The following is a 27,052-nucleotide window of genomic DNA, read 5'->3' as shown; positions in this document are numbered from 1 at the left end:
AGAATCCAATGTCTTTGTTCAAACCAGGTCTCTCCATAGTTTTAAGTTTGGTGATAAGTTGCAATTCAGCAGCTTCTCTTTCCAGTCTATTTCTGAAATTCCTTTGTAATAGAACAGCTACTTTGAGATCTTGTATAGAATGTCCTGGGAGATTGAAGTGTTCTCCTACTGGTTTTTCTGTCTTGTGGTTCCTGATGTCGGATTTATGTCCGTTTATTCTTTGGCGTAAGGTCTGGCCTGTTTGTCCAATATAGAGAGCTGAAGGACACTGTTGGCATTTTATTGTGTATGCCATAAAATGCCAACAGTGTCCTTCAGCTCTCTATATTGGACAAACAGGCCAGACCTTACGCCAAAGAATAAACGGACATAAATCCGACATCAGGAACCACAAGACAGAAAAACCAGTAGGAGAACACTTCAATCTCCCAGGACATTCTATACAAGATCTCAAAGTAGCTGTTCTATTACAAAGGAATTTCAGAAATAGACTGGAAAGAGAAGCTGCTGAATTGCAACTTATCACCAAACTTAAAACTATGGAGAGACCTGGTTTGAACAAAGACATTGGATTCTTATCTCATTATACATGACAAAGCCATTTTTCACCTTCTCACCCCTTGCTTTTTCCTGTTAGACCTATTGCAGTCGTTAAGAGTCGTCAACAGGCTCATCGCAGCTATCTGCCAATCACCCATTCCCACCACCCTTCTGAGTAATACCCCTCCCCACCTTCTCACTATATAGAAAGGTCCGGTGACTTCTGTTTCAGTGTATCTGAAGAAGTGTGCATGCACACGAAAGCTCATACCTAGAGCTAACTCAGTTGGTCTTTAAGGTGCTACTGGAAGGAATTTTTTTATTTTGTATTGATTAGGGTGTTGTACTAGAGGAGCTACAAGGTCCCTGTGTAGTACTGTGAATAAAGTTCTAACTCTGTATTACAATTCCATTTATCTCATTTATCTCAGACCCTCACATATCTGTTGTAGATCCTTAAAAAATGAAGAGACTGTAGGCTCCATTTTTGGAGAATGCTATAAATCACAGGTAGCTGAATTGACATGTTTTGCAATGGAGGTGCTCTCATATATCACAGCTAGTGCAGGAGGTCAGTTTAGCTGGAGTCTTACTCTAGGAGGGTCATAGCCAGTGGTAGAATACTTGTTTTGCATCCCCAAGTTTGATCCACTGTATCTCCAAGAAAGACCTGTCTGGAACCTGGAGAGCCCTGCTAGATACCGAGTTAGAAGGACCACTGGTCTGACTCTATATAAGGCAACTTCCTGTGTTCTGCAGAATACAGCATATTCCACATAATCCAGCCTTGGTCATGGTGTTTACAAATTTCACATATGTTCCCTGGCCATGGACTTAAAGCCACCACTGGATGCTAAGCCAACCTCAAAGTCATCAGGTCTGGATTGGACCCATCATCCGGCCCTCCTCCCCTTCCACTGTGGCCACCATGAATGACAGGGCTGTAGATGCTTTTGTTCATAAACCAGATAGTTTGTCAAAACAGGAGGAGGACTTTTCTTACAGAGGGCTTTTGCTCAGCGCTATCGCTTTTGATGCACTCTGTTCCATGTTTACAAGAGAGCGGCAGTCACTGAAAGTAATACCTGTATTCTTTTCTTCTTTCCCTTAGCTTGTTCTCAGAAGAAATTCCCAGTGCATTATCCGTTTCACTTATGTGCTCCTGAACGAATGCACCCCCTTCATTGCGTATGAAATTTATTCCACTAATGTCACCAAATGCCTGAAAAATACAGTGTGCAGGCTCATTGGTTGTGGCACAGTCCAGTGCAATATCAAGTCAAAAGAAACAAAAGTAAGCAGACTCTGGGCACAGTTTATTTATTTGTTTAAATTACAGATTAGCAGCTCTTTTGTGTGTGAAATTTGGTACTGTCATGGCAATAACCCAGATTCCCTTCTAATGTACAATTTGGGTTTCATGGTTGAATTCCACTCCTGTGTTTGTAGCAATTTTTTTAACAGCCCTGCCAAAACACTATAGAGGGAGTGTGCGTACAGAGAGAGTCACTAATAACATGTACAGTGGCAAATGAAGACTTAATTCCCCATGAAAGGTGAATCCACCTAGGTTTTGCTTCAGCTCTAAGAAATAAATATAGTAGAACAGAACTGCATTCCTCATGCTCAGCTATTTTCTTTCTGTAGGATACTGTTGGGAAGTGAGTAAGAAAAGTATACAAAATAAAGGGGGGAAGCTACTGGCTTTGGGAATACACTGGATGTAGGAAAAATATCGCAGATGAGTGATTCAAATATAGAATAATATTGTCGTGACCCACTGTCATGCTGCATCTAGGATCACCTAGAATCTACATCAAGGATCATTTAGGGCTACAGGCTTTGCTGGAGAGTGACTGATGGGTTATGTCAAGACAAACACAATTGGTGTCCTCATTACCTATATAAAGATAAGCAAACGGGAGTGATCTTTCATGGATGGTCAAACAGGTGTAGAGACTGGACATATAAGACAATGAGCAATTAAGGTGAATGCACCATTCTGATGGAAGAAATGAACAAACTGTGTTGGAGTTGGTGACATGGGCTAGATTTCTTAATAGATTCAGCAAATTCACAAACTCTACCACATCTCTTTAAAAAAATTAAATGAGAATAAGCTTGTACTTAATGCTGCATTGAAATCAATTGGTGCCAAAAAAATTATTCATGCAGAGACTGATCTTCAAAATTCATAATTATATATTACTTACTAATTATATTTAATTTAATTAACTTAATAATTATATATAACTCACATATTAAATGTTAAGAACTATAATAACAGTAATCACTTCACATTTTATAAGCTGTTAACAAATTTGCATATAATAAACTGTAGCATGTATACAAATATAAACAAACATATACATAAATATTGGACATAGTCTCAATACTGAATTAATTAAAGGCCAAGTCATTGCTTCTGAAAGTGACTCAATGGCAGTAACCTTTTAATTAATCAACTTCGCCCAAAAGTTCACTTCACAGTGTAATTATAAAATTGAGTAAAAATTATAATTGATGTGTTTTTGTCAATCTATGTAGCTGCAAGGTACTTTTTAAAAAGGTTATATTTTTGTTTAGGTAAGCTGAGCTAATATTGCCTTGGTAATTATCTTTGACCTTTTTTTGCTTTTTCTAAAAAAAACAAAAACAAACTTGAATCAGCAATAAGATATGCTAAATAAATATTTGAAACATTTAAACATTAAGAATGTGGATTGTGGATATATGCTGGAGCAAACTTGGAATGAACCACAAAGTCTAAGCAAAGTTTTCTCCTCATCCATAAAAGGCCCATTTGGAATTAAATATCCTGGCACATAGATTTTTCTATCACAATTTATGTTTGCTTTCTGGAACAGACATAGCATCAAGTCGAGGCTCTTCCTCACTCAGGAGCCATTTATCAAATGGAATGAAATCGCTTCAGAAGTGCATCCGTTTTGTATTTCCCAAATATAAACATTAGAGCAGAAGTTTTAAGTAGAAAAATAAATGTAGCAGTTACTTTTGCATATGTTAACTTGCATGCACACATGTTGGAAAATGCACAAAGTGTACAAGAATCAGCTACATTTCAAGTTGTTCCAAATGAACAGATGTCACAACACATTGTGTCACCAAAACCAAGTGGGCAGCCTGTTTCGTTTTCCTCCAACATCCTCTCTGGGAGGGACGACACATTACTCCGCCCCATCAATTTTGGGGTCACGTTGAACACTTGTTTGCTGGTTGTGGTGGTGGCCAGGTTGTCTGATAGCAGCCAGGCCTGAAGCAAGAAGGCATACATTTTTAAAAGGCAGCCCTTATGCCACCTCATAAGAAGGTACCAAGGACTAACTTTTTAAAAGGTTTGCTTTCTTATTTGACAGCTAGGAACTGTTCCAAACAGCTAGAAACAACAGCAAGCATGCCACCTTGCCTCCACAATCAAGGGTGCCAGGACTGTGTGAAGTCAGCATGTGTTGTCTGCAAGCCCTGTGGCATACACATGTGAATTGAGTGCCACCACGTGCTGTGTGTGCATGGCCGCTACAGAATTTTGAGGGGGCCCATCCAACTCCTTGAAATTTTTTTTTTGGGGGGGGTCCTTGCCCCCCCAGTCTTCCCTAGGTAGTGCCCATGAAGCACAGTATAGTTTAAGCCAAAAGAGGCTTCAGCGATTTGGATTACTATTAGATGAGCATCCCACCTGTCTTCAAAATTGCCATGCAGACATGTCTTTAGTCCAGTTGTTTCTACATATCAAACCCTTTCCCACAGTACCAGGGAGGAGACAGGGAGGTGAAACCCTACGTGAGACATCATCTGAATTTTTAAAACAAATACTACAACTTCCTTGCCAAAAGGTGTATGTGTCTCACCTTTCTGCTCTCTGCATCACTGTGAATGAGAGACTTCATAATTCATCATTATAAGTCAGCCCTGGTTTAACCACAACAATGTCAGTTGATGATTGGGATGTGAATAATAGTCTATTGGAGAGGCCTAGTCCCTTCATAGATCTCGAGTCCCAGAGATTTGGAGCTGATTTAAATTAGGTGTGTGCATTTGGTTGGAGTGAATCCTGAATGCCGAGCAGAAGTAGAGTTCATCAGAAGGATTTTGGCTTGTCTGAGGTAAAGTGAACACACACTCCCTCTGTATATGGCTGCGTGAGTTGAAGCAGGGACCCCTGAAGCAGTTTCTGGCACCTTGGTGATTCAGGCATTAAAAAAAAATACCGCAGACTAGCGTCTACTGAAAGTGACACCATGTATCTAAGCTTTCTTGAACGCTTTAATTTAATTTTTACCATGCTTTTCGGAGCAAGGGTCATCCATCTTGATCAGAAATGCTACAAGCCCCAAAATACAGATGTGTGGCCATCCCTGAATATCACAGCTAGTGCATACTCATGGCCATCTTCAATGTCATCTGACTTTCATCAGAAGGTGATGCCTCACCTTTTCTTTACTGGGTCCACAGCTCTTCATTTATGACTTACAGACTTACATATCATTTGCATTTATGCCTTGAAATTGTTCAAGGTATCCTCTCTGTGAAGATTTCAGCCATTCATATGTCAATGAATTGATCCAAGTAAGGGCCAATTAGCTCCTGCATGAGGCTATCGAATCATCCCTGATGTTCTCTGATTTGGATTGCAGTAGAAGTCCTCCCTCCCTCCCATGAATGTGCAGTCTTCTGGTGCAGAAAGCATTTAACTTGGGGCTCCACTGCATGTGAGCAAACGTAACCACCAACACATTTGGGTTTGCTTTCACTACGTACAACATTTCAGTATAATCAATGGCCTTGTTCATGGGTTATCTCATTCGTGGTACTCAGAGTAAGAGTTCAAATCTAAATACAGTGAATTGCTTTCAAAATAAAGCATTAGGTAATCTGTTTATTTCCCCAGGAAGCACTCACCAGCCACAAATGTGTAAGCGATTTGAGAGCTGTTTGATATGTCCTTACCAGTTCCAAGAACAATGCGCCAAACTGTGCAGCCCTTCATTTTTATAAAAGTACAGTTTTCTCAAACAGCCACAACACATTCGGTGTTCCTTAGATTAAATATCTGAATATTGCTTCTGAAGGAACAGCTGTCAGCTTAAATCTAAAGTCTAGTTTGTTTACCGATCGTATTTTATATTTGTTAGGAAATGACACCAAATGGCAATAACATTGCGGAAAGTGTTCTACTGGGGAATATACATGCCCTTTGGTTACAGTATACATATCTTTATACATAATGCCAGTATATTTTCCCTAGAATTATGTTAAATATGTAAAAAGCCTTTCCTCATAAAGGTAAAAATGCTAGATGATTCCAAGCTATAATTTAGCATTAGTGTCAAGATTGTTTCGGAAAATAAGCTACAGTTACCGCTTCATTCTTTTTAAGTGTCACTCAGCATGCCATATCTGATCTTGCATTCCAAATAAGCCCAGATGATTTTATTCACTTTCCAAGGCAGACACAAGAGCTTAAGCATCATGTGCAGCATATGGATGGATGTAAACGGCTTCATGAAGTAATAGGCTAGTTACCCAGACTGTCTGATCTTATTACCGCTTGCTTCGTTTCAAACAATTGTGGAGGGTAAGGAAGATCTCCCTTTCATCTTCTCTGTGTTTAGAGTGATTCAATCTTAAGGGTGGTTTTGTTTTGTTTTTTTAAAAACTAGATAAAAAGCAGGCTGTCCCAAAAAAAAGAAAGAAAAAAGTTTCCGTGCAACATTAAGCTTTACTTACCCTTTAATAAGAAACTGATTTCTTCTTGAGTTAAAAGTGGCTTACCGTTGCCCTCTTAATAAGAAATCAACTGAAGGCAGCAGAAGCCAAGATAATAACAAAACAAAAAGCGCCATATTTGTGTTATCACAATGTATCACCAGTTTTAAATGCTCTGTGCATGGCTTCTAAATGCATTTAAAATGCTAAAACTCAAAGGACAATTTAAAAAGGAAGAACTGTGAATGAAAGGCAGCAGAAGCCAAGATAATAACAAAACAAAAAGTGCCATATTTGTGTTATCACAATGTATCACCAGTTTTAAATGCTCTGTGCATGGCTTCTAAATGCATTTAAAATGCTAAAACTCAAAGGACAATTTAAAAAGGAAGAACTGTGAATGAAACAATGACTTGTTTTTAGGGAGGTGGCAATTTTGCATGCAGAAAGTGCTTGCGTCAATGCTGAGGCTAAAACCCCAGAAGGCCACTGCCAATCCATAGGAAACTGAGTTTGCAACTTCCTTCCAGCACATGCATGCAGCCTCCTCCCTCCTCCCTCTCCCCTTTTCTCAAGCACACACCACTATATATTCCTCTTCCCTCCCTCTTTCTCTCAGAATTCAGATGCCCCCTCCAAAGAACACATTTCCCCACGGAGCACATTGCTCCTTCCTAATCCCAAACTGAAGTTGTTCACGCAGACGATAAATAGAAACGAATGAATAGACAACTTTCTTACTATATGTGTGGCAGGAGCACAAACACACAACAAGTGACATCAAGCAGAACATGACCATATTTCTCCTAACACAGCAACAATTCTCTTTCTCCCAGATCTGCTCCAAAAGGTCCCCTAACATTTATTTTTAATATGTATTTTGTGGTTTTATATCTTGATTTTATTCTGTGAACCGCCCTGAGACCTCCGGTTTTAGGGCAGTATATGAATTCTTTACTACGGAGACTGATTTGTGTAGAATGCTATCAAGTGACCAGTGCAGAATGATCCTGAATACACTGTACAATGGCCTATGGTCATTTGGCTATAACAATTACATCACATCAAAAATCAGAATGTTGGGACTTACTTCTACAATAGCACCACTAGGCAGTCTAAGGAAGTGCCTGTACAGTTCTTGGAAGCCCCCAAGATGAACTGTGTATATAGATACATGAACAGTGACCCCTCCTGAGCTTCCGATAGATTTCAAGATTTCATTTGGGAGATGGAGGCCAGTATTGGAGACACCAGGCTTATTGGCATGGTCTTTCCAGATATAATCACAGACAATTACCTAGTGAAGGAGAGATCATATGGTTATTTCATTTCTGCCATGAGCTTGGTCCCTATTCAGCTATTTTACCTTATTCAAATTAATTTAATTTTTAAAAGAAACTCAGATCAATAAGATTCATCCTACAAAAGACATACCACAGGCAAAATTAATCATATTCATTATACTTGAAATTGCAAAGTATACATGCCTGTCAAGGCAAATAAATAAATGTGATATACAACATTAGCAAACATTATAGATTGACTGGAGTCAGGCATCTCATTTATTTATTTATTTATTTATTTTTGAAGTTAATACAAGTTGCCTAGCTGTGTTTTAATGCTGAAATACATTACAGCAGGGAATTGAAATGTGATCATTTTAGCAAAGCTGTAAATCTAATAATCAGCTTTGCATATGAGCAATCAGAAAACTTGCAGGATCTCGGTTTCTAAGGCTGCCAAACTTTATTTCTCAAAGTACCAAGCATAAGAACGGAAATTGCCCACTTTGCTCTGATAGTTGGACTTTGAAGACATGATGCATACAAATCTGTTAGTGATAATGTTTCAGATTTTTGGAAATTGTGGTTAAAAATATAACCTTGAAGCTCTGGTTTCTAAATATACATTTCACTTGAAGTGCATTTTGGGATATCCATTTTGCCCACTCAATTATATGTAATGATATTACTGAGCATTCTGTTGTTGCACTCTTTACAACAACCCTTGGAAGCAACCTAGTATTGCCATATTGGCCTGAATATAAGTCTCACTTTTCCCCCAAATTCCAACCATGAAAAGTTAAAGTGTGGCTTATATTCGCGACCTTACGGTATGCAACCAGGAGCATGGGGCAAACAGCACCAGGAGCATGGCAAAGTGGTGGCAGCCCTGTGCGTAGTCCCCCATCCTCTCCCCCAAGGCTGGGAAGGGAGAGAGCAAGGAAGGGGAAAGGCTGTTGGCAACACAGTGCGGCTTCCCACCCCCTGCCCAGTATGCAGCCAGAAGCAGTAAGAATTGGAGTGGCTTATATTCGGGTATATTCGAAGCTACCAACATGAGTTTGACCAAACTGTGGGAGGCCGTGGAAGACAGGAGTGCCTGGCGTGCACTGGTCCATGGGGTCACAAAGAGTCAGACATGACTAAACAACAACAACAGCATTTGGGTATTATTTCTTTTTTTCTCTCTCCCCCTCCAATTTTAAAGGTGTGGCTTATATTCAGGTGCAGCTTATATTTGGGCCAATATGGTGTTATCCCTATATTGGAGATGGAAGAGTAAGAGTAGTTTGCCTAGAGGAGGGGTAGGGAGCCTCAGGCATGAGGGCCAAATGCAACACCCTATGGCCTATCTATCTGTCTCATGTGACTCTCCCCAAGTCACATCCCCTTCCCAACAATGCTTCCTCTCCTCAGGCCCCATTTCCTAACTGTTCCCTCACCAGAAAGGGATTGATTCTTTGGGAGAAGCCATTATTGTTTTAAGTAGTATGGTACTGCTTTAACTGTGTAGTCCATAGGTTGAGATCACACACATTCCTGCATAAGAGCAAGCCCCATTGAACTCAATAGGATTTACTTAGCAGACCTGCATAGGCTTACATTGTGAATATCCTTGCAGCTGCAGAATAGGTAGGAAGAAGAAGAAAATATTTATTTCCCAGAAAGGGCACAACTATGCATTTCAAACCACCTTCCTTTTCTAAACAGGAGTATGAAATCCACTGTAAACCGAGAAATGTGTCTTTTGGAATATCTTTAAAGTGATATGTCCATTCAGTATTGAATAATTCAGAATGCATATCTGTTAAGGAGTAGAATGCTTTATCTCTAATGTGCCCTGAATAACCTGAAGTAAGTGCCAAGCAGAAGACTCTGCTGTCATCTGAAATCTCTGTCGTGAAGTTAATCAAAAACGTCCATTCATCTCCTTATAGGCCAAATGTGGCTTCATAAATCTGCTGAGACAGACTAGTCAAGAGACAGTGCATATAGGACACGTCAGAGGCATTGAAGACAGCTATGATCTAGATTCACAAGAGCTGACAAGAGACCACAAAATGCCAGTACAGCATCCCGTAATCCTAAAGTGAAATCCATCTTTCAGCAGAAAAACAAATTAAGGGCAATAATTCGGTGATAAGAGGCAGGCCAGAACAGGTTCAAAACGCTGAATATTTCACAGGGTTGTTTAATTAAAACAGAAGCATGATGCTTTTAATTGCTCTGCAGCAGTTCAGCCTGAAATTAAGCCTGATGTGAATGCACTTGCAGTTGATTTAAGTTGTTATAATTGCAAAATATTACAAGGAATGAACACCAAGATAACACTCGAATGGGGCTTTCTAGTGCAAATCTTCTCTTCTCAGCTCTGTGCCAATTTGTGAGGGAAGAGGTGAGAGAAAGGATCGTAAATGTCAACCTGCCCACATTCTTTAGCAAGCCTCACATGGATTTAAATTTCAGCTCCCGAATGTGATGCATTTTCCCACACCAACAACATTTTGGTAGTCATTGTTTCCTTCATGATGGGGGGGGGGGAGTCATTTAGGGAATACAGTGGTACCTCAGGTTACATACGCTTCGAGTTACAGTACCTCAGGTTAAGAACTTTGCTTCAGGATGAGAAGAGAAATCGTGCTCTGGCAGTGCGGCAGCAGCAGGAGGCCCCATTAGCTAAAGTGGTCTTCAGGTTAAGAACAGTTTCAGGTTAAGAACGGCCCTCCGGAACGAATTAAGTACTTAACCTGAGGTACCACTGTACATAAAAGGTTGGGAGATTTCATTCCATGCATGCTAAAAACAAGAGAGCATTTAGCAGTTTCAGAAGGTCCTATGGCAGAGTAGAAAGTAGGTTCCCTTCTCCATTCCAAGAGAGAGTTTTGGTGGGAAGCCTTCAAGTGCTCTTTGTCCTAGTTTACTAGATTCTTTCCAGACCACCTGAAATTTCCACACGCACCATATGACCTTTTAAACTAAGGTGTTCAATCAAGGTTTAAACCAAGGGGAAGCTACCATATGGTGGCAGAATAGTGTTCTCTGGCCACACATCCCTTCTCCATTGTTGCTCCACTTGGTCTCAAAGCCAAGATCCACTTACAGTGGAACCTTGGTTTTTGAATTTCATCCATTCCAGCAGTCCATTTGACTCCCAAAACTGTTCAAAAACCGAGGCACAGCTTCTGATTGGCTGCAGGAGCTTCCTGCACTCAAGTGGAAACTGCACTGGATGTTTGGCTTCTGAAAAACATTCAAGAACTGGAAGGTACGACTGTATTTCCCCTTGAAGCATAAAAAGCAGAACATGGTGGCTTTGAGCAAATGAGCTTCCTGATGCTACTTATTCTGGATTCGCTTGACTTAGTCACCTTGGGAACTTATTTGAAGGGCAGGGAAAACATTTCCCTGTGTGAAATAAATAAATCGTGTATTGCCAGATACCTTTATCAATCCCAAGCAAGAGTTCAGCATTTGAATCCCTTCTACTCACTACAGATAGGTACTCATGCAAACAGCACACATATATCTGAGAAACGGCACAATTTTTCTGCAGGAAATTTCTCTGCAGGTTCCAAGCTCTCAGGTTTAGCCACAGGCAAATAAAAATGTGTGCTTATTTGATAATATTTATTTATTCGCAACTTTAAACGTTTCAGTCACATTCCCAAGGATCAGAAGTACAACCTCACTAATGAGGGCCTAAAATTACGAAATGTGGGTGGTGCGTGATGCAGGGCAAATGAGCTTTTGCAATTTGTGTACTCAGTTCCATTCTTCAACTATGTGCTGTGTGAAGAAACATTTCCTTTTGTCTATCCTGAATTTCCCTATATCCCACTTCATTGCTCACCCCTCCACCCCAACACCAGGTTATTTATGAACAAGTTAAAAAGTACAATTTCTAAGAGTGATCCTTGAGGAATCCCACTTCTTACACCACTGCGCTGTTAGAACTGTCCTTTTATTCCTCCACTGTTTCTCATTCTTTTACCACTTACCCTCTCCCCTTATCCAGTGACTGCTAAGGTTACTCACAAATATTGGGTGGGAGATTGTCTCAAAACCTTTCTGAAAGCCTAAGTACACCATGTTGATGGGCTCACCCTTATCCATACACTCTCAAAGAACTCTAAAAAACTCTAAAAAAAATTTTTTTTAAGCAGGACTTGACCAGTGTCCAAATTCACACTGAGCCCAAATATTTCCCTGCCCTACCAGCTTTGATCAATGCCACATTCTAAAAAACCAAGAAGTAAGATTTTCAGGCTATTAAGAAACCATCCATAAACCAGGAATATTAGACCCTCCAAGTGTCCTTATTTTCCAGGGACGGTCCCTGAATTACAGAAGCTGTCTCAGTTTCTGATTTGATCTTGGAATGTCTCACTTTTCCTTAGGACGTCCCTATTTTCAGCGGAAAAAAATTGGAGGGTATGGTAGGATGTCCGTATTTTCATGCTGGAGAGTATGGATGCGACTCCAAGCCAAGGAGATAAGTAACTATGCAAATTTTAGAAGACATCTGAAAGCAGCCCTGTGTAGAGAAATTTTTTTAAAAAATGTTTAATGTTTAATTATGTTTTTATATGTGTTGGAAGCCCCCCAGAGTGGCTGGGGCAACCTAGTCAGATGGGTGGGGTAATTAATAATAATAATAATAATAATAATAATAATAATAATAATAATAATATAGGAAATCCCTATTTTCATTGGAGAAATGTTGGAGGGTACGGAATATCCTTTTGTGAAGACCCTGACTTCCTTTTAGCCTGCTAAGTGAAGCCATAGTAATATGCCCATTTGTGCTAATACAGACAGCAAAATTTGCCGCAAGAGTACCTTTAGGTTTTGTGAATGAGGTGAGTCTGTTTGTGCTTTCTGAGTCTAAACTGCTTTATCCACTTTGCAACTGCTATCTCCAATATACGCTGGAGGGGAGAAAATGTTATCTCTGTATTCAATATGCTTGATTTGCAGGGAAACACACACACATAACTGTTCTAGCATTATTCTAACTAACTGCCTGTTAGAGCAATGCCCTTTATTAGAGAGCCAGTGTGGTGTAGTGGTTAAGAGCGGTAGTCTCGTAATCTGGGGAACCGGGTTCGCGTCTCCGCTCCTCCACATGCAGCTGCTGGGTGACCTTGGGCCAGTCGCACTTCTCTGAAGTCTCTCAGCCCCACTCACCTCACAGAGTGCTTGTTGTGGGGGAGGAAGGCAAAGGAGAATGTTAGCCGCTTTGAGACTCCTTAAAGGGAGTGAAAGGCGGGATATCAAATCCAAACTCTTCTTCTTCTTCTTCTTCAGTAATGACTCTATACAAGACAGCAAAAGATCACTGGCTGGTAAATGTCTGTGAATTCCATTTCCCACTGGAAACAAAACCCATTCTGAGCCACCAGCCAACAGAGTCTCCTCCAGCTGCTGGAGAAGAAGGAAACAAAAGTGATTATTTATGAAGAGTGGCAAAATAAGATCCCAAGGAAGCCTGTCATAAAATGCTTGTTGCATAATACATGATGGATCAGTTCTATTATGTAACTTTCCCAAAGATATAACAATAAAGAGAGTTGCTAAGCATCATAGTCAGCATTAATTTACAGTAGGAAAAATAATTAGAATCTACCCCATTTTTAATTTATTTTTATTTATTTTTGGGGAAGAATGGAGTGAAAATGTAAACAATGCTTCCCTCCAGGCAAGCACTTTATCAAGTTGACAGGTGCATTTGAATTTCCGAGGGTGGGGGACATAATAGGTTATTTATGTGTCATTTTAATAGAAAGGCCCAACCATCAAGATGGACAGGAGACTTTATCAGGACTGCTGTTTGCAACTAATCCACCAATTTAATACCCCAGGAAAATACCTGAGACAAAACTGGTCCATTTTTCTTATACACTCCATTATACCCAAATCAATATGGGCTCTATTCATCTCCAATCCTTAGCTCGGCAGGTGCCCATCACACTGCACCCCTCCCTCTTGACTCAAAAGGCGAGCAATGCTGGTTTGCATTCTAAGTCTGCGGTTCAAGCACTGGAAGTGAATGCAGAAAGAAGAGCTGAATAACTCGGGTCGATCCATGCACAACTGGGAAATTAGGGGTGGATTATAAAGGAGACATATACAGCTCAAAAGGATCAGGTAGGAGGTAATAAGAAAGGTCTATGCTAAGACCCCGGAGAGCTGCTGCCAGTCGGAGAAGACAATATTAGGCTAGATGGACAATAAACTGATATGGTGTAAGGCTGCTTCCTAACAGGTAATGCTGTTTTGACTCGTCCATCCCCATTCTGCTAGGCAGCAGTGACACCACTGCCAGGTGTGTGCCTCCACCACTCCTCATTACAATGTAATTATGGAGCAGGCATAGGCAAACTCGGCCCTCTATATGTTTTGGGACTACAACTCCCATCATCCCTGACCACTGGTCCTGTTAGTTAGGGATGATGGGAGTTGTAGTCCCAAAACATCTGGAGGGCCGAGTTTGCCTATGCCTCTTTTGAGCATTCTTTCTTAATTCTTTCTTAATCAAGATTCACAAACTTTGGACACGCTGTGGCGGCACAGTATTTATCCAATGGGTAACGTTTACAATTCATTTGAAAAATTGGAGATGAACAGCAACAGCAACCAACAACAAGAATTCAGAGGGCAACTGAATCCAAATACATCTCTTTGTGCCTCTGCTCTCCATCGAAATCATTATCAACCCAGCGGCTCTACTGCCTGAACTCAGCTACAATGGTTCAATCAATGTCAGGACATTGTGGGTGCTAGCTATTGGGGGGAAATGGCCTCACAATGTGTCATCTTGCGGTTTTCAGAGCTGATTCATCACAGATCTTTCCTTGGCCATGCTATTTGGACACCTGGCTTTGAACATAAAGAGGGGGAGATTAGAAAAAGAAGGAAGAACAGCAGCCAATTCCTGTAGAAAAGTGCAATTTCATTTTGCAGGATTAATTAAAATGTGGGAGATCAACTGCAATGCGAGGGAAGGCGTGGACCTTTTGCCCGTGGATCAATGTTCTGTGAGATATATAACCCTCTCAAAAGCAAAATGGAATTCCTTCAAATTTTGCTCACCAGGCTCTCTGTTTTGAAGCTATTTCTTTTAGTCAGTACCAGTTTTTTCCTTGCATGCAGTTTTCACTTCTAACTCAAAGTTTCCGTATGTTAAAATATATGAAATCAAAGGACACTTCTAAAAACAACCATTCTTAAATAAGCATCTAACATAAAGCCTCCATCTGTCAATCACCTGCTGTCACAATGATGGCAGGTGAGCTGTTTCTGCCCACATGCATGGCCATCTGATCTTCAAGACTCAGTAGCTGCATGGCACTTTGCAATCCCTGACAACCTAGTGCCTGAAAATCCGCTTTGGCCTAGTTGAATATTTACCTGTCCCACACAGGTATGGCAGGGGCCATAGCATGGCTAAAACAGCCCTAGCTGCACCAATGACAACAAATACAGGCGATCCTTGTTTTGCACAGGGGTTACATTCTCCACCATGGGACACAGGTAGCACTGTGGGTTAAACCACAGAGCCTAGGACTTGCCAATCAGAAGGTTAGCGGTTCGAATCCCCGCGACGGGGTGAGCTCCCGTTGCTCGGTCCCTGCTTCTGCCAACCCAGCAGTTCGAAAGCACATCGAAGTGCAAGTAGATAAATAGGTACCACTCCGGCGGGAAGGTAAATGGCATTTCCATGCACTCCTCTGGTTCGCGGCTTAGTCATGCTGGCCACATGACCCAGAAGCTGTACGCCGGCTCCCTCAGCCAATAAAGCGAGATGAGCGCCGCAACCCCAGAGTCGGCCACGACTGGACCTAATGGTCAGGGGTCCCTTTACCTTACATTCTAGACCCTGTGCCTGTTGGCACAGCCCATGAAAAGTGTTCCACCCCACCTCTGTTCTGCCCCCATCCCACCCTTTCAGTGATGACTTAGTGGTTTTTTAGTGACTTTGGGGGGCATTTTGAGGTTTGGCGCCATGCATGTGTGTGCGTTAGCACATCAATCAGTCGTGTCTAAACCAAGAGTTGCCTATATACATGCTTATTTCCTTGGCCTGTACATTGCCTGCAATTGGTACAAACAAATTAGTGTCAGCTTTGGCAAGCAAAAATGCCGTTAGATATGTTGCAGCGACAGGAGTCATAAAAGCAAAGTTTTTTTTAAAAAAAACCTCTTACTGATGAATATCTTTCCTTACCAGTTGCATGAATTTGAATAATATTCTTTTAGCCGGTAATTATTCATGCACAGCTTCTCCTACTTGTACCGTTTATTCAAGGTGTCCTATTAAAGCGGTTGTTGGTACGTTGGCTTGATTTTGGAAAGGGGCTAGCAAATTCAGGAAGGAACTGAAAATCACTTCAAGACAGATCCTTTTAATCAATCTCAGGCTTGCAGGAGTGAGGATTTATGAGGGTCTTTCACCCCTAGGTGTGATCCTAGTAACATAATCCAATGTAACTGTTAACGTTTGCATCTGGGCATCCACTGGAGAACCAAACCATAGCCGCGGAGCTAAAGAAGGCAAAAGGCATAACTTCAAGTGTTAATTGTTTGAGACTCTTATACGAAACATTCACAAACTACATGGGCTCAAGTGCTGTGGAGGCTACAGTGATGGGAAAACTAGACCTTAATTAACTCCTGGGGTAATTTACAAGTATGCACACCACACTAGTTGCTGGGCTTGCTAACAAGACCCTTGATCGATGGCATGTGTTCAGGAAGGGGGCTGAAATGTGGAAAATAATAGGGGGGGAGGGAATTGAGGGAACAGATAGGAACAAACTGAGGACCCAAAGCTCAAGGGGAAACCATGTTTGTGGAGGGGTGAAGAAAAAGGTTTTCACTTGCATATCCCCCTCAGCTTCACCATTTTGTCTTCTCAAACAAAGGCATCACATATGCGGGACAATGTTCATGGATATCTGATTCACACAATTGTTTCCGAAATGGTTCTTTCCATTCCTTTTCATAAAGCTTTTTGTCACAGCAAGTTTGGCATAGTGTTTAGAATGTGAAGGCTGGAAAGGCCTTGGGCCTCAGCCTGACCAACTTCATAGGGTTGTTTTTGGGAATAAGATGAGAAGGCAGAATGTATTCTGCCTTGAGCTCTTTGGAGGAATGGCACAATATAAAGGTAACAGGTACATGCATACACACATATAATGTATACCAGGCATCCCCAAACTCAGCCCTCTTGCTGTTTTGGAACTACAATTCCCATCATTCCTGACCACTGATCCTGTTAGCTAGGGATGGTGGGAGTTGTAATCCCAAAACAGTTGGAGGGCCGAGTTTGGGGATGCCTGATATATACACATTCCTTACCCAGTTTTGGAACTGTGGTAGAATCCAGATGTAACCAGTTGACTACAAGCATTTAACAGCCTGGTCAAGAAGAAAGCGGGTGGCCTACAGTTCTGAATCAACTCTAAGCCCTTCCATAAAGCTCACCAAATCTCATTTGCAGGGCTGTCCTATGGAAGTTGGAGCAAGTTTGTTTTCTCCTGCTCTGGGGGCTAGTGCTTGAACCAGTGGCTTCAAGTTACAAGAAAGGAGATTCCAACTAAACCTCATGAAGAACTTTCCGACAGTAAGGGCAGTAAGAGTTTGACAGTGGATCGGTCTTCCTCAGGAGGTTGTGGATTCTCCTTCCCTGGAGGTTTTTAAGCAGAGGTTGGATGGTCATCTGTCATGGCTGCTTTAGCTGAGATGCCTGCATCGCAGGGGGTTGGACTAGATGACATTGAAATAGATGGCATGTTTGTACCAAAGTGAATCCCACAGAACCCAGCGGGATTTAATCTCTATTAATAATGTTCAGGACGCGGGTGGTGCTGTGGGTTAAACCACAGAGCCTAGGACTTGCCGATCAGAAGGTCGGCAGTTCAAATCCCCGTGATGGGGTGAGCTTCCATTGCTCAGTCCCTGCTCCTGCCAACCTAGCAGTTTGAAAGCACGTCAAAGTGCAAGTAGATAAATAGGTACCGCTCCAGCGGGAAGGTAAACGGCGTTTCCGTGCGCTGGTCTGGTTTGCCAGAAGCGGCTTAGTCATGCTGGCCACATGACCTGGAAGCTGTACACCGGCTCCCTTGGCCAATAAAGCGAGATGAGCGCCGCAACCCCAGGGTCAGCCACGACTGGACCTAATGGTCAGGGGTCCTTAATAATGTTCAGGGTTGCAGGCTAAGGCTGCCAGTCTAGGCACACTTAGCTAAGGAGGAAGCCTCATTAAACACAATGGACTTACTTCTGAGGCAACCTACACAGAACTGCACTCCATTTGCCATAGTCTAATGCCTTTATTAAACTGTCTAGGAACAAGGTAAATTAAAGGGGAATGGTACCAATTCAATTCATTCATTCATTTAAATGAAGCTGATGAGCTTTGAGTGAAAGTTTTCCTGCCCTGGAAAGGCAGGAGTTCTACTTTGAATTTACTGCCAAGCCTGTCAGAATAAAGTGTATCACCCCTTGCTTGTTTTATTTTTCTTGCAGAACAAAATGTGGGGTGTTTTATGCATTTGAGTAGAACAGCTTGTTTATTCCAGCTGTTTAATATTTGTCAGGGGACCTACCAACCTCAGGCAACTTTTTCAAGGTTCATTAAAACCAGACCACAGACAAAACCTGCAGACTCATGTTAAGCCCACCTAACCCTTTGGACAGCTGCAAGGCAAGGCGCGTGGAATGTAGTCACTAATCTGAATAATGCTCCTGAATGAGATCTTACACTGTGTATTCTCCTTGCTTGTTTCAATACAAATATGGGAGCTTGCTTACCCAGGTAACTTCCTCTGAAATATTGTCATGGTGAAATTGTCAAAAGAACAAATGCAGTCTAATGCAATGGTTAAGCAGGCTAAAAGATAAGGTTGAAACTGGAAGCTAAAATCCTAATGTGACTTTTCATTATTACAAAGTGACCCTCTCTTTTTGCTTCATACTCTCATCTTTGAATGAAGGACTATAATGAAGGAGTGGAAATCAAAGTGGGATGGGGGATTTAATTTGCATTTAAAGGCCAAACTGCCTAATTCATACTTTCTGAAACATTATGTAAACAGAAAGACAGTTCTCCTTTGAAATCCGCACTTCTCCAAATTTTGCAAAGTAGCTCTTGATCCAAGTAATAGGTGAAAAATGCATATTCCAGAGTAAGATATCCATTAAAAATGCATACATTGGTGAAAATAACAGAGATGCATTATATCAGGTGAAATTGCTGTGTGTGTGTATGTAAAATTGCATATAAAATGTGTGCATTAAAAGAAATTCACACATTTAAAAAAAACAAGAACTCTTAAAAAATCACAAACTGTGAAATGTGGAGAACTGAATTTAAGATTAGAAAAATGAAAAACTTAGAGCAATTGAAACTGACAAATTCACTCATTCTTATGGACAATACACATTCCTGGAGCTGTCTTTATTTTTGCAAACAAACAGAATTCCTCATGCCTTTCACTTCAAATGAATATTTCACTTTTCTACAAATTATTCTTTTATGCAAATCTCGATCTTGGATGTCTAATCATTATCTGAATTTGGCTTTTGCCGCCCATCCTTCTCTATTTCTCCCATCTCAGTTAATCAGCATTTCTGTTTATTGAAAACATCTAGCTATCTGAAAACTTAGAATGTGCTCCAGATCATTCAGTTAAATGCTGCTGTGTATATCACTAATGCTGCTTTGTACATGGCTAATATTTTCCAAAGCTTCTGACAGCCCAATCCATAACCCCATTTGCCTGGAATGCTAGTATGCATTCTGATTTACTTCAACGGCCCTAAATCTGTTTAAATTCAAGAATTTGGGATTCACTGGATTTTAGAGTTGCCTGTTCCAAACTCTCAAATAATTTACTTTGCAGCTTGCTCAATCTATTTATGATGCCATCCTGTATTATGGCCAAAACATTTTAAAGGAGATGAACAGTTGTCCTCAACCTCATCAGGAAATAGCTATAACTCAGAGGGAGCTAAATATTCCTCTTTTTACGATCTTGTTTCTAATGGTTCAGCTAAACACCACACTCTTTCAGGTAGCAACTTTTCAGAAAGCCTGTAGGAATCGTACCTTTGGAACTCCCTCCCATTACAGATCAAATAAGTTCCATCTAGATTGCCTTTTTGACAACTATTGAGTACCTTCTTTTTCATCAAGCCTTTAGCGAGATTTTTTAATCTCAAATTTATCTGAATTGCATTTGAACATGTGTGTGAGTATCACTTTGAGATTTACAGGATGTGATTCATTAATGGAAATAAATAACAAGTGGTTCTAGTACCAGTTGTCTTTCAAAGAACGTGGTGGAATTCTTAAGACCCACGATATGCTTCTCTTTGGGTCTTTGATCGAATTTAAGAGATTCTGGTTGTTCTGTTACCAACTCAGGTTCTGAAAAGGCAGGCAAGGCATGATTCCAAGCATTCTTTATGATAGATTGGCATGTGCAGAAACACATATGCATTAGCTATCTTTATATAAGGATTCCAAAGTGTTTAAAACATTGGTGAAACAAATAGAAACAAAATATCCTAAGGGATTTAATAATTGTTCATTGGTGTTTTGTCACACAGAAGGGAAACAATGTAATATATTAAATTATAATAGTCCATGATGTAATACTTGAACCATTGACCTAATGGACCCTGGACTGGCTTTTCGGTTGCTAGAACAATCAATCCCAAAAGTTGCATCTATTAAAAGTGGGAGACTAGCTATTTTTATATTTAGATTCTAAAGCTCCAGCAATATTTTGTTTAAAACAGAAAATATCCTGAGGGATTTCCCTGTTTACTGGAGATTAGTACAGAAAGGAGAGAAAATAATATACGGAATTATAATATTACATGATCCCTAAGCAAGTTTACTTGGAAGTAAGTCTCACCATGTTCAGTGGTCTTATTCCCATGTAGATATGCACAGGGTTGCAGCCTTAAAGAAGAACATTATTAGACCTAAGAAAGTTATTATTGACTATGAGCACAATTACTGAGGAGCATTTCTTCTTCTTCAATGGGGCTTGCCTAGGAGGTGTCCCTGCCAGACTGAGCCTCCATGTCTTCAGGGGTACCTCAGTTTAAGAACAGCCCTATTTACGAACGATTCGGTTTACAAACTCCGCAAAACCAGAGGTTTTGCGAACTTTACCTCAGTCTAAGAATGGAATATGAATGGTGAAAGGGCACCTGTGGCAGGAAGCCTCATTAGGGAAAGTGTGCCTTGGTTTAAGAACGGTTTCGGTTTAAGAACGGACTTCCGGAATGGATTAAGTTCATAAACCGAGATACCACTGTATATGTCAAACCAACAGAAGTCTGCTTGGGGAGGGATTTGCTTGCTTTCCTTAAATGCAAAACCATCACGCAATCTGAAGTGTTGAAATGTTAGCATTGTCAGAAAACTAATTATCATATTTTCACTTGCACACTTCAGACCTGCTTGCTAATTAATCTCTGTGGACAGGATGCCTATGAATCAAATATTAATGTAAGTAAGATGATATTGGATGAAATGTGTTCAGTGCCCCACCCTGAGAGAAAATGCAATGGATTGTTTTCTATAGCAAAACCCTGATTTTCACTGAGCTATTTCTTCCAAGCATCTGATGGCAGGCACACCTGAAAAAAATTGTGACTAAAGAAGAATTGTGACTAAATGTTTTTCAATGCAGATTTTCAAGGTTTGTCCATGATCACAAGTGGTCTTCATACAAGACCAGAAACCCATTTATTTATTTCTAGACCACCATTCAACCAACGGTTCTCAAGGTGGCTAAACAGTTCAGAAAAGCTATTAGGATAGCAGTGCTGAAATCCACAATAATTAACACTAACAACTCAAGCTCACAAAGGCTAGACATAAATATAAAAGGGGTATGTTTTTCCAAAAGTGTGCCTAAACTAATTTGAGCAGCCTTGCTGTAATTCTTTTGAGCAGAATCAAGACATGTGTAGTTTATTTTGAGTGGGCTCCCTACTTCAATTCTACTTGCACAACCCTTCGCTTCCACTGACCTTTATATCCCATCCCATCCCATTCCCAACGGGGGGGAGGGGGAATGTGTCTTAGAGCTTATGATGGAGAAGCAAGCAGGCATCTCTCCTTCCCATTCAATATTCTGGAAAGTGAAGAAGATGCTATTAGTGTGGTGATGCTGGCAACATCTTTTACCACTAGGGATCATAGTGATTCTTCTACTTCATCCCCACTCCATAAATCCCAGTAGGAAAATATGTTGGCAGAATCGTCCTGCTGGCACAGCTATCTTAACTTTCAAAGCACATGAAAGGCTGGATTCACTCTCAGGTCAAGCTGTTGGGTGCTTGTACACCCACAGCCTAAACATATGTGTTTTTCTTTCTTAAACAAGGAAGGAAAAAGAAAAAGAAAAAGAGCATGCTATCCAACACTATGAGAGAAGGGAATTCCATCATTCTGAAGCTCACACACTAAAAGGCCTGTTCATTTTTTAAATCAACCTAAAATGATCTTTTTCTTTCACTTCTTTATTATTTCTTTGTTCTTTTTTTTCTTTCCCCCTGATATCTTATCTTTCATTTCACTGCTTTATTGTAAACAGCATTTTATAGAGGTATAAATAACTGTAAATATGAAAAGAGACAAAACTTTCTCTAATTGTTTTTCCTTGGTTAGATGTATTTTCTCTTTCTTTTGTATTTTCTTTTGCTGTGAATATGTATTTTTTTTAATTTGTACTTAATAAAATTATTTAAATAATAATGATAATAATAAATCAACCTAAAGTCAGTAAGCACTGAAATTCAGAGCAGGACTTTATTAGCACATCTTAAAGCCTGGGAAGAACAGTAGCTCATCGTGAAGAAGATACTCAAAATCAAAAACATGACCTATGAGAACTGGTGCCTGGATGCAGTGGTGGACTGGGTGAGGTCCAATAAACTGTGTTTTAATCCTGGGGAGATCGAGGCTCTTTGAGTAGGTGGTTGTTCGCATGTTTGGGAAATTGGCAAGTCACCTGTTCTGATTGCACTCCCTTTGAAGCAGCAAGGGCATAGTTTGGGGGCACTCTTGGATACTTTATCAATAGGGGCCCAAAAGTCCTCTATGGCCAGGAGTGCCTTTTACCAGCTTTGTCTGGTTTGCCAACTATGACCATTCCTAGACAGGGATAGCCTGACTGTAGTCCAAGGCTGGCCCACTCATGAGTCAAGGTGAGACAACTGCTTCAGGCACCAGGAGCCACAACGGCAGCAGATTCTGATGTCAATCTTTATTGCTCCCTTGTGCCTGATGCAGAACTTCACTCATTCCTTCTTCTTTGGCATGGAGGGGGTGCCATTTTGTGGTTCACCTCAGGTGCTAAAATGTCTTAGGCCAGCCCTGCTGTAGTGCTGTAGTCCATGCATTGGTTACCTTGAGGCTAGATATCTGTAACACACTCTATGTGGAGCTGCCCTTTGGCTTGGTTTGGAAGCTCCAGCTGGTGCAGAATGCTGAAACCAGATTGCCAATGGGAGTTTCTGATCAAGAATATGAGACACCAAAACAGCTGCACTGGCGGCCCATCTGCTACCAAGCCAGGTTCAAGGGTCCTGTATTGATTTACAAAGCCCTGAACAACTTAGCTCTGGGATACCTCAGGGATCGCCTGAACTCTTATATTCCAGCATGAAGGGGGCATGATCAAAGCCTTTAATATGTCGTGTTTCTATGCATGTCATCTCCCTCAGGTTTCCTTCTGTCATACATATCTAATTCAACCTTGAGAAATGGAATGGAATGAGTAGCCACTGGGTACAAGTCACACCTCATGCAGCCCAAATAGGTGAATCATCCCGTGTGTCAGGGACTGGACTGAAGAGGAATGGTGGAGGCCACCCCCCCCCCTTCTCCTGAACCTTCCTAAGAAGAGAAGGACAGTATAATTACAATGGTGGTTTGCAGAAGGTCATGACTCTGAGACAGAAAAAGGACAAAGCTGGGAGATAATGGAAAGAGAGGAGGGGGAAGCAGCAGAGCCAGAACTGCTGGCTGACACGTTATCATTAGAAAGCATTCCAGACCCCTCCCTTCTTCTAGGACCAGTGAGAGAGCAGAAAGCAAACAGACAAAGGGCCTTACGCAGCCAAGTGGTGAAGGAGATTACTCAGAGCAATGCCATTACTGCAATGGAGAGGCACTTTTCAAAGCCTCTATCTGTGAATATTGAATAAAAGACTTGGTAAGAACTCTTCTTGTTATCGACTTCCTACTGTGGGAGGGATCGGATTCCCTGAAGCCTGTCACTGAGTAGTTTACTGGCATGCTGTTCCTGTTGTAACTTTGCACTAATGTTTTCTTTCATACCTATTCATCCTTCAGTAGCATATATTGCCCCCTTCCCATTTTTCTCTAAATCCATGTCCCACCAGGGCCCTATCCTTTTATCACCTTGATCTGAGTATGCATCTGCACCCCATTTCGCAAAGTCCTGCAGCACCAGGCCTCACTTTCTAATCCAGAAATGGGGGAGGGGACCAATTTAGCATATAATTGTTGACCAGTAGATGCAATCAATGGGTCTCCCCTTCTTTGGGCTTGGCTGCCTTTGGCATCAGCACTGGCAACAGCTACATGTTCTCCCAGGTATGCTTGCTGCCTCCACCACTGGAACAAATCTTTCATTTGCCCAACAGACAGGCAGGCCCTGATCAAAAGCTATTAGCTCATGTCAACAGAACGTCCCATTAATTACTGCAGAGGAGAGAGAAAATGACAGAAGAGTGTGTTTCTCCTTTGCCACCACTCAAAGTGCTCTGGTGAGACAGTTTGCATATATGCCTAAGTATTGTGGAAATTAACACCTCCCTTCCAGGTATGGGAATCAGAAGACTGACAAGACGACAATTAATTAGGTTCTTCTGCATCACTGCTTCTACATAATTAATGTGCTCATTATGGATTTTCAAGTATCTTTTTTTTTTCCAAGGATCACCAGCAAATTTTAGAAACCTAAATGTTCCTAACATTTTCATAGTTTTCCTTAAATTTAAATGAGTGGCAAGCAATGAAAATATCTCCATCGACATCAAGTTCACAAAATTTTCCCCCCTAAACAAAACCCCGTTCTGTTTCACCATGACATTTCATTTTGCCAGAGTTTGTAGTGTGGAACGGCTGCACATTGTATTGGATATCATGTGGCAAAGTGAAGGATGCTGTGAGCAGCTCCTGAGAGCTGTTGCTTGCTCTCTCTCTCTCTCTCTCTCTCTCACACACACACACTCATATTTATTTTTCTTCCACTGACATACTACCATGCAATCATCTGATCTGGGGATGCAGGAATCAATGGCTTGGAGTATTTTATATACCCATTTTTAAGCCATGTTTTATTCTGTTCCCTTCCTTATTATTCATAAAATAGGAAATCATGCCACCAACATAGGACTGTGCAGAGTCAAACAGCAGCTGCATTCTGCAAGACTGTTTCCATTAGGTTACTGGTGGGCAACATTCATTCTTCATTATGATAATTGATTAAAGTAGTCCTTTGTGTGTGCACATCTGTTAAAATGTTTTTTAAACTTCCTAACATGTTTTATGGGCAAACGAATCTTGTTTTTTGTCCAGCCTGCATTTAATTTTCTTCTCCTAATCTCTATTTTCCCTTATACACAAATGTAAAAAAAAGGAGAAGTGTTTGTAGATTTTGAACCAAGAATTTAATGGCAGAGATCTTTGCCACACCGGTCTAGTTAATTCCAGGTGCCACTCAAAGCTACTCTCCCACCTCTTAAAGATATTCACTTTTTCTGATTACTGGGCCACAGGGAAATGAAAGCTAATATTAGTGGCTGATTGTTTATAATCATGGTTTTCATTTTCTTTTCCTTGCCCCCCCTTTCCTTACTTTTAAGGGGTGAGTGTCACTGTGGATATAGCAAAGATGGCAGCATGCTTGAGGGAACCCAAAGGGCAAACCCTTCTCTACATTGTGCCTGGCACCATGTTGGTGTGTGACTTTCGTTGCTTTGCTTGAATCAAAATGCCTTTGCCCCACGCCTATGTCCCATGATTGAAAAGGGAAACCATCTAGTTCAGCTAACAAGAAAATCATATGGTTTTTCTATAAGGTTGCATATTCAGGAAATACATTTCCTACGCTGCTGCAAAAATTAAATGAAAATAACCAAATGATTTATTTTTTTAAAAAAGGGTAATATTTTTTGCTGTACATCATTTTTGCATAGCTTTAATTTTTGATTCTAAATTATTTGTAATACTTTATTCAGTTGTGATGGCATTCCTTTTCTAATTTCTTTTTGCAAAGTGGTGAAATCCATAAATAAAGATTGACTGCACTTGGCAAAGCATTGCATTCTTTATTTTTAGGGTTTCGGTTTTTCTCTGCAAATATCACTGCTAGGAGCCTGGTGTGCTCCCTCCCTCCCTCCCTTAAACAAAAGCTGGAGTGCACCATTGGCAGCAAAAGAGGAAAAAATGCAATAGAAAAATTAGTACCCTGTCTGGATACTTGCATGGAACATGCCCAAAGTAGATTTGGAGGACCCATTTATTAAGTTCTCCAAATCCTTGAAAAGCCATATTGAATTTATTGGACTTGATTATCACAAGGATATCTCTTGCAACTGAATGATGGAAGGCAACATTAGATCCTTTCCAATGCAAGGATTTTGCCCTTAACTATTAACAGGTAATTAATGCATTATGGAGGAGGAATAAATAGGTGGCAATTAAATAACATATATTAATGACTTATTTATTAACATATTAACAAGTTGGCCTGAGAGTAATAAATGCAAATTAGTGTAAAGTGCCAAAAATTGTGTCGATAATAGGCCCCCAAGTAATTTTGTGTGTTCAACCTAATTACAAATATATTTTCTTTTCAAAAAAATTACTGCCGGCTAATTTTTTATGGTTTGCTATAATATCATTTTAGAATTAGAAAATTGGCCCTAGTCTCTTGAATCAGTCTCATTTCCAGGAGCAATTGTCCTGTTAACTTTGAGGAGGCAACGTTCAAGCCATATCGTCCAAGGATTTCAAAGAAACTGAGTTGGAAATTCTGCATACATGAAGAGCTTATGCTTTGAATTGAGGCACTGATATTTTCAGGTTCATCTCAGTGTTTTCATTGGACAAAGTTACTCCCAAGAAAATTATATGATAAGACTTACTAGGAACTCCATGGAACCAAATGAGATTCAGTTCCAACAAAAGTGCTTAGGATCCAGCTGCATGCACTTGCCTGACTTCCCTTCAGCCAAGGAGCAACCGCATATGAGAATGGAGACGGGGAGAAGTCAAGATGGCAGCAAGGTTTTGCATGGTGCAAACATGCCAGCAGGAGCACTGGATTGACGCCACCAGTGCATTTGCAGCACCCTGACTGCACCACTGCCTCAGTCCTTCCCTTCTCTGTCCAAGTATGCAGCAGTGGCAGTCCAAATGTTGCTGGACGGACTTCAGCACT

General features: G+C 40.8%; 1 protein-coding gene across 1 annotated transcript in view; it reads right to left on the bottom strand.

Moving 5' to 3' along the window:
* The window catches only part of LOC309349226 (uncharacterized protein), a gene marked incomplete at its 5' end in the record, with an annotated part of 141,475 nt that overhangs the window by 1,846 nt on the left and 112,577 nt on the right, over positions 1-27,052 (bottom strand). Inside the window, 2 exons of the mRNA XM_081874974.1 lie at positions 1,626-1,762; positions 7,358-7,564. Coding sequence (XP_081731100.1) covers positions 1,626-1,762; positions 7,358-7,564 — 344 coding nt within the window. The remainder of the gene's footprint in view (positions 1-1,625; positions 1,763-7,357; positions 7,565-27,052) is intronic.

This window comes from Podarcis erhardii, assembly GCF_964252035.2.
Source record: "Podarcis erhardii genome assembly, chromosome: 8".
NCBI classification, from domain to species: Eukaryota; Metazoa; Chordata; class Lepidosauria; order Squamata; family Lacertidae; genus Podarcis; species Podarcis erhardii.
The sequence above is the reverse complement of the archived record's forward strand: the minus strand, read 5'-3'. Positions and strand labels throughout refer to the sequence as shown.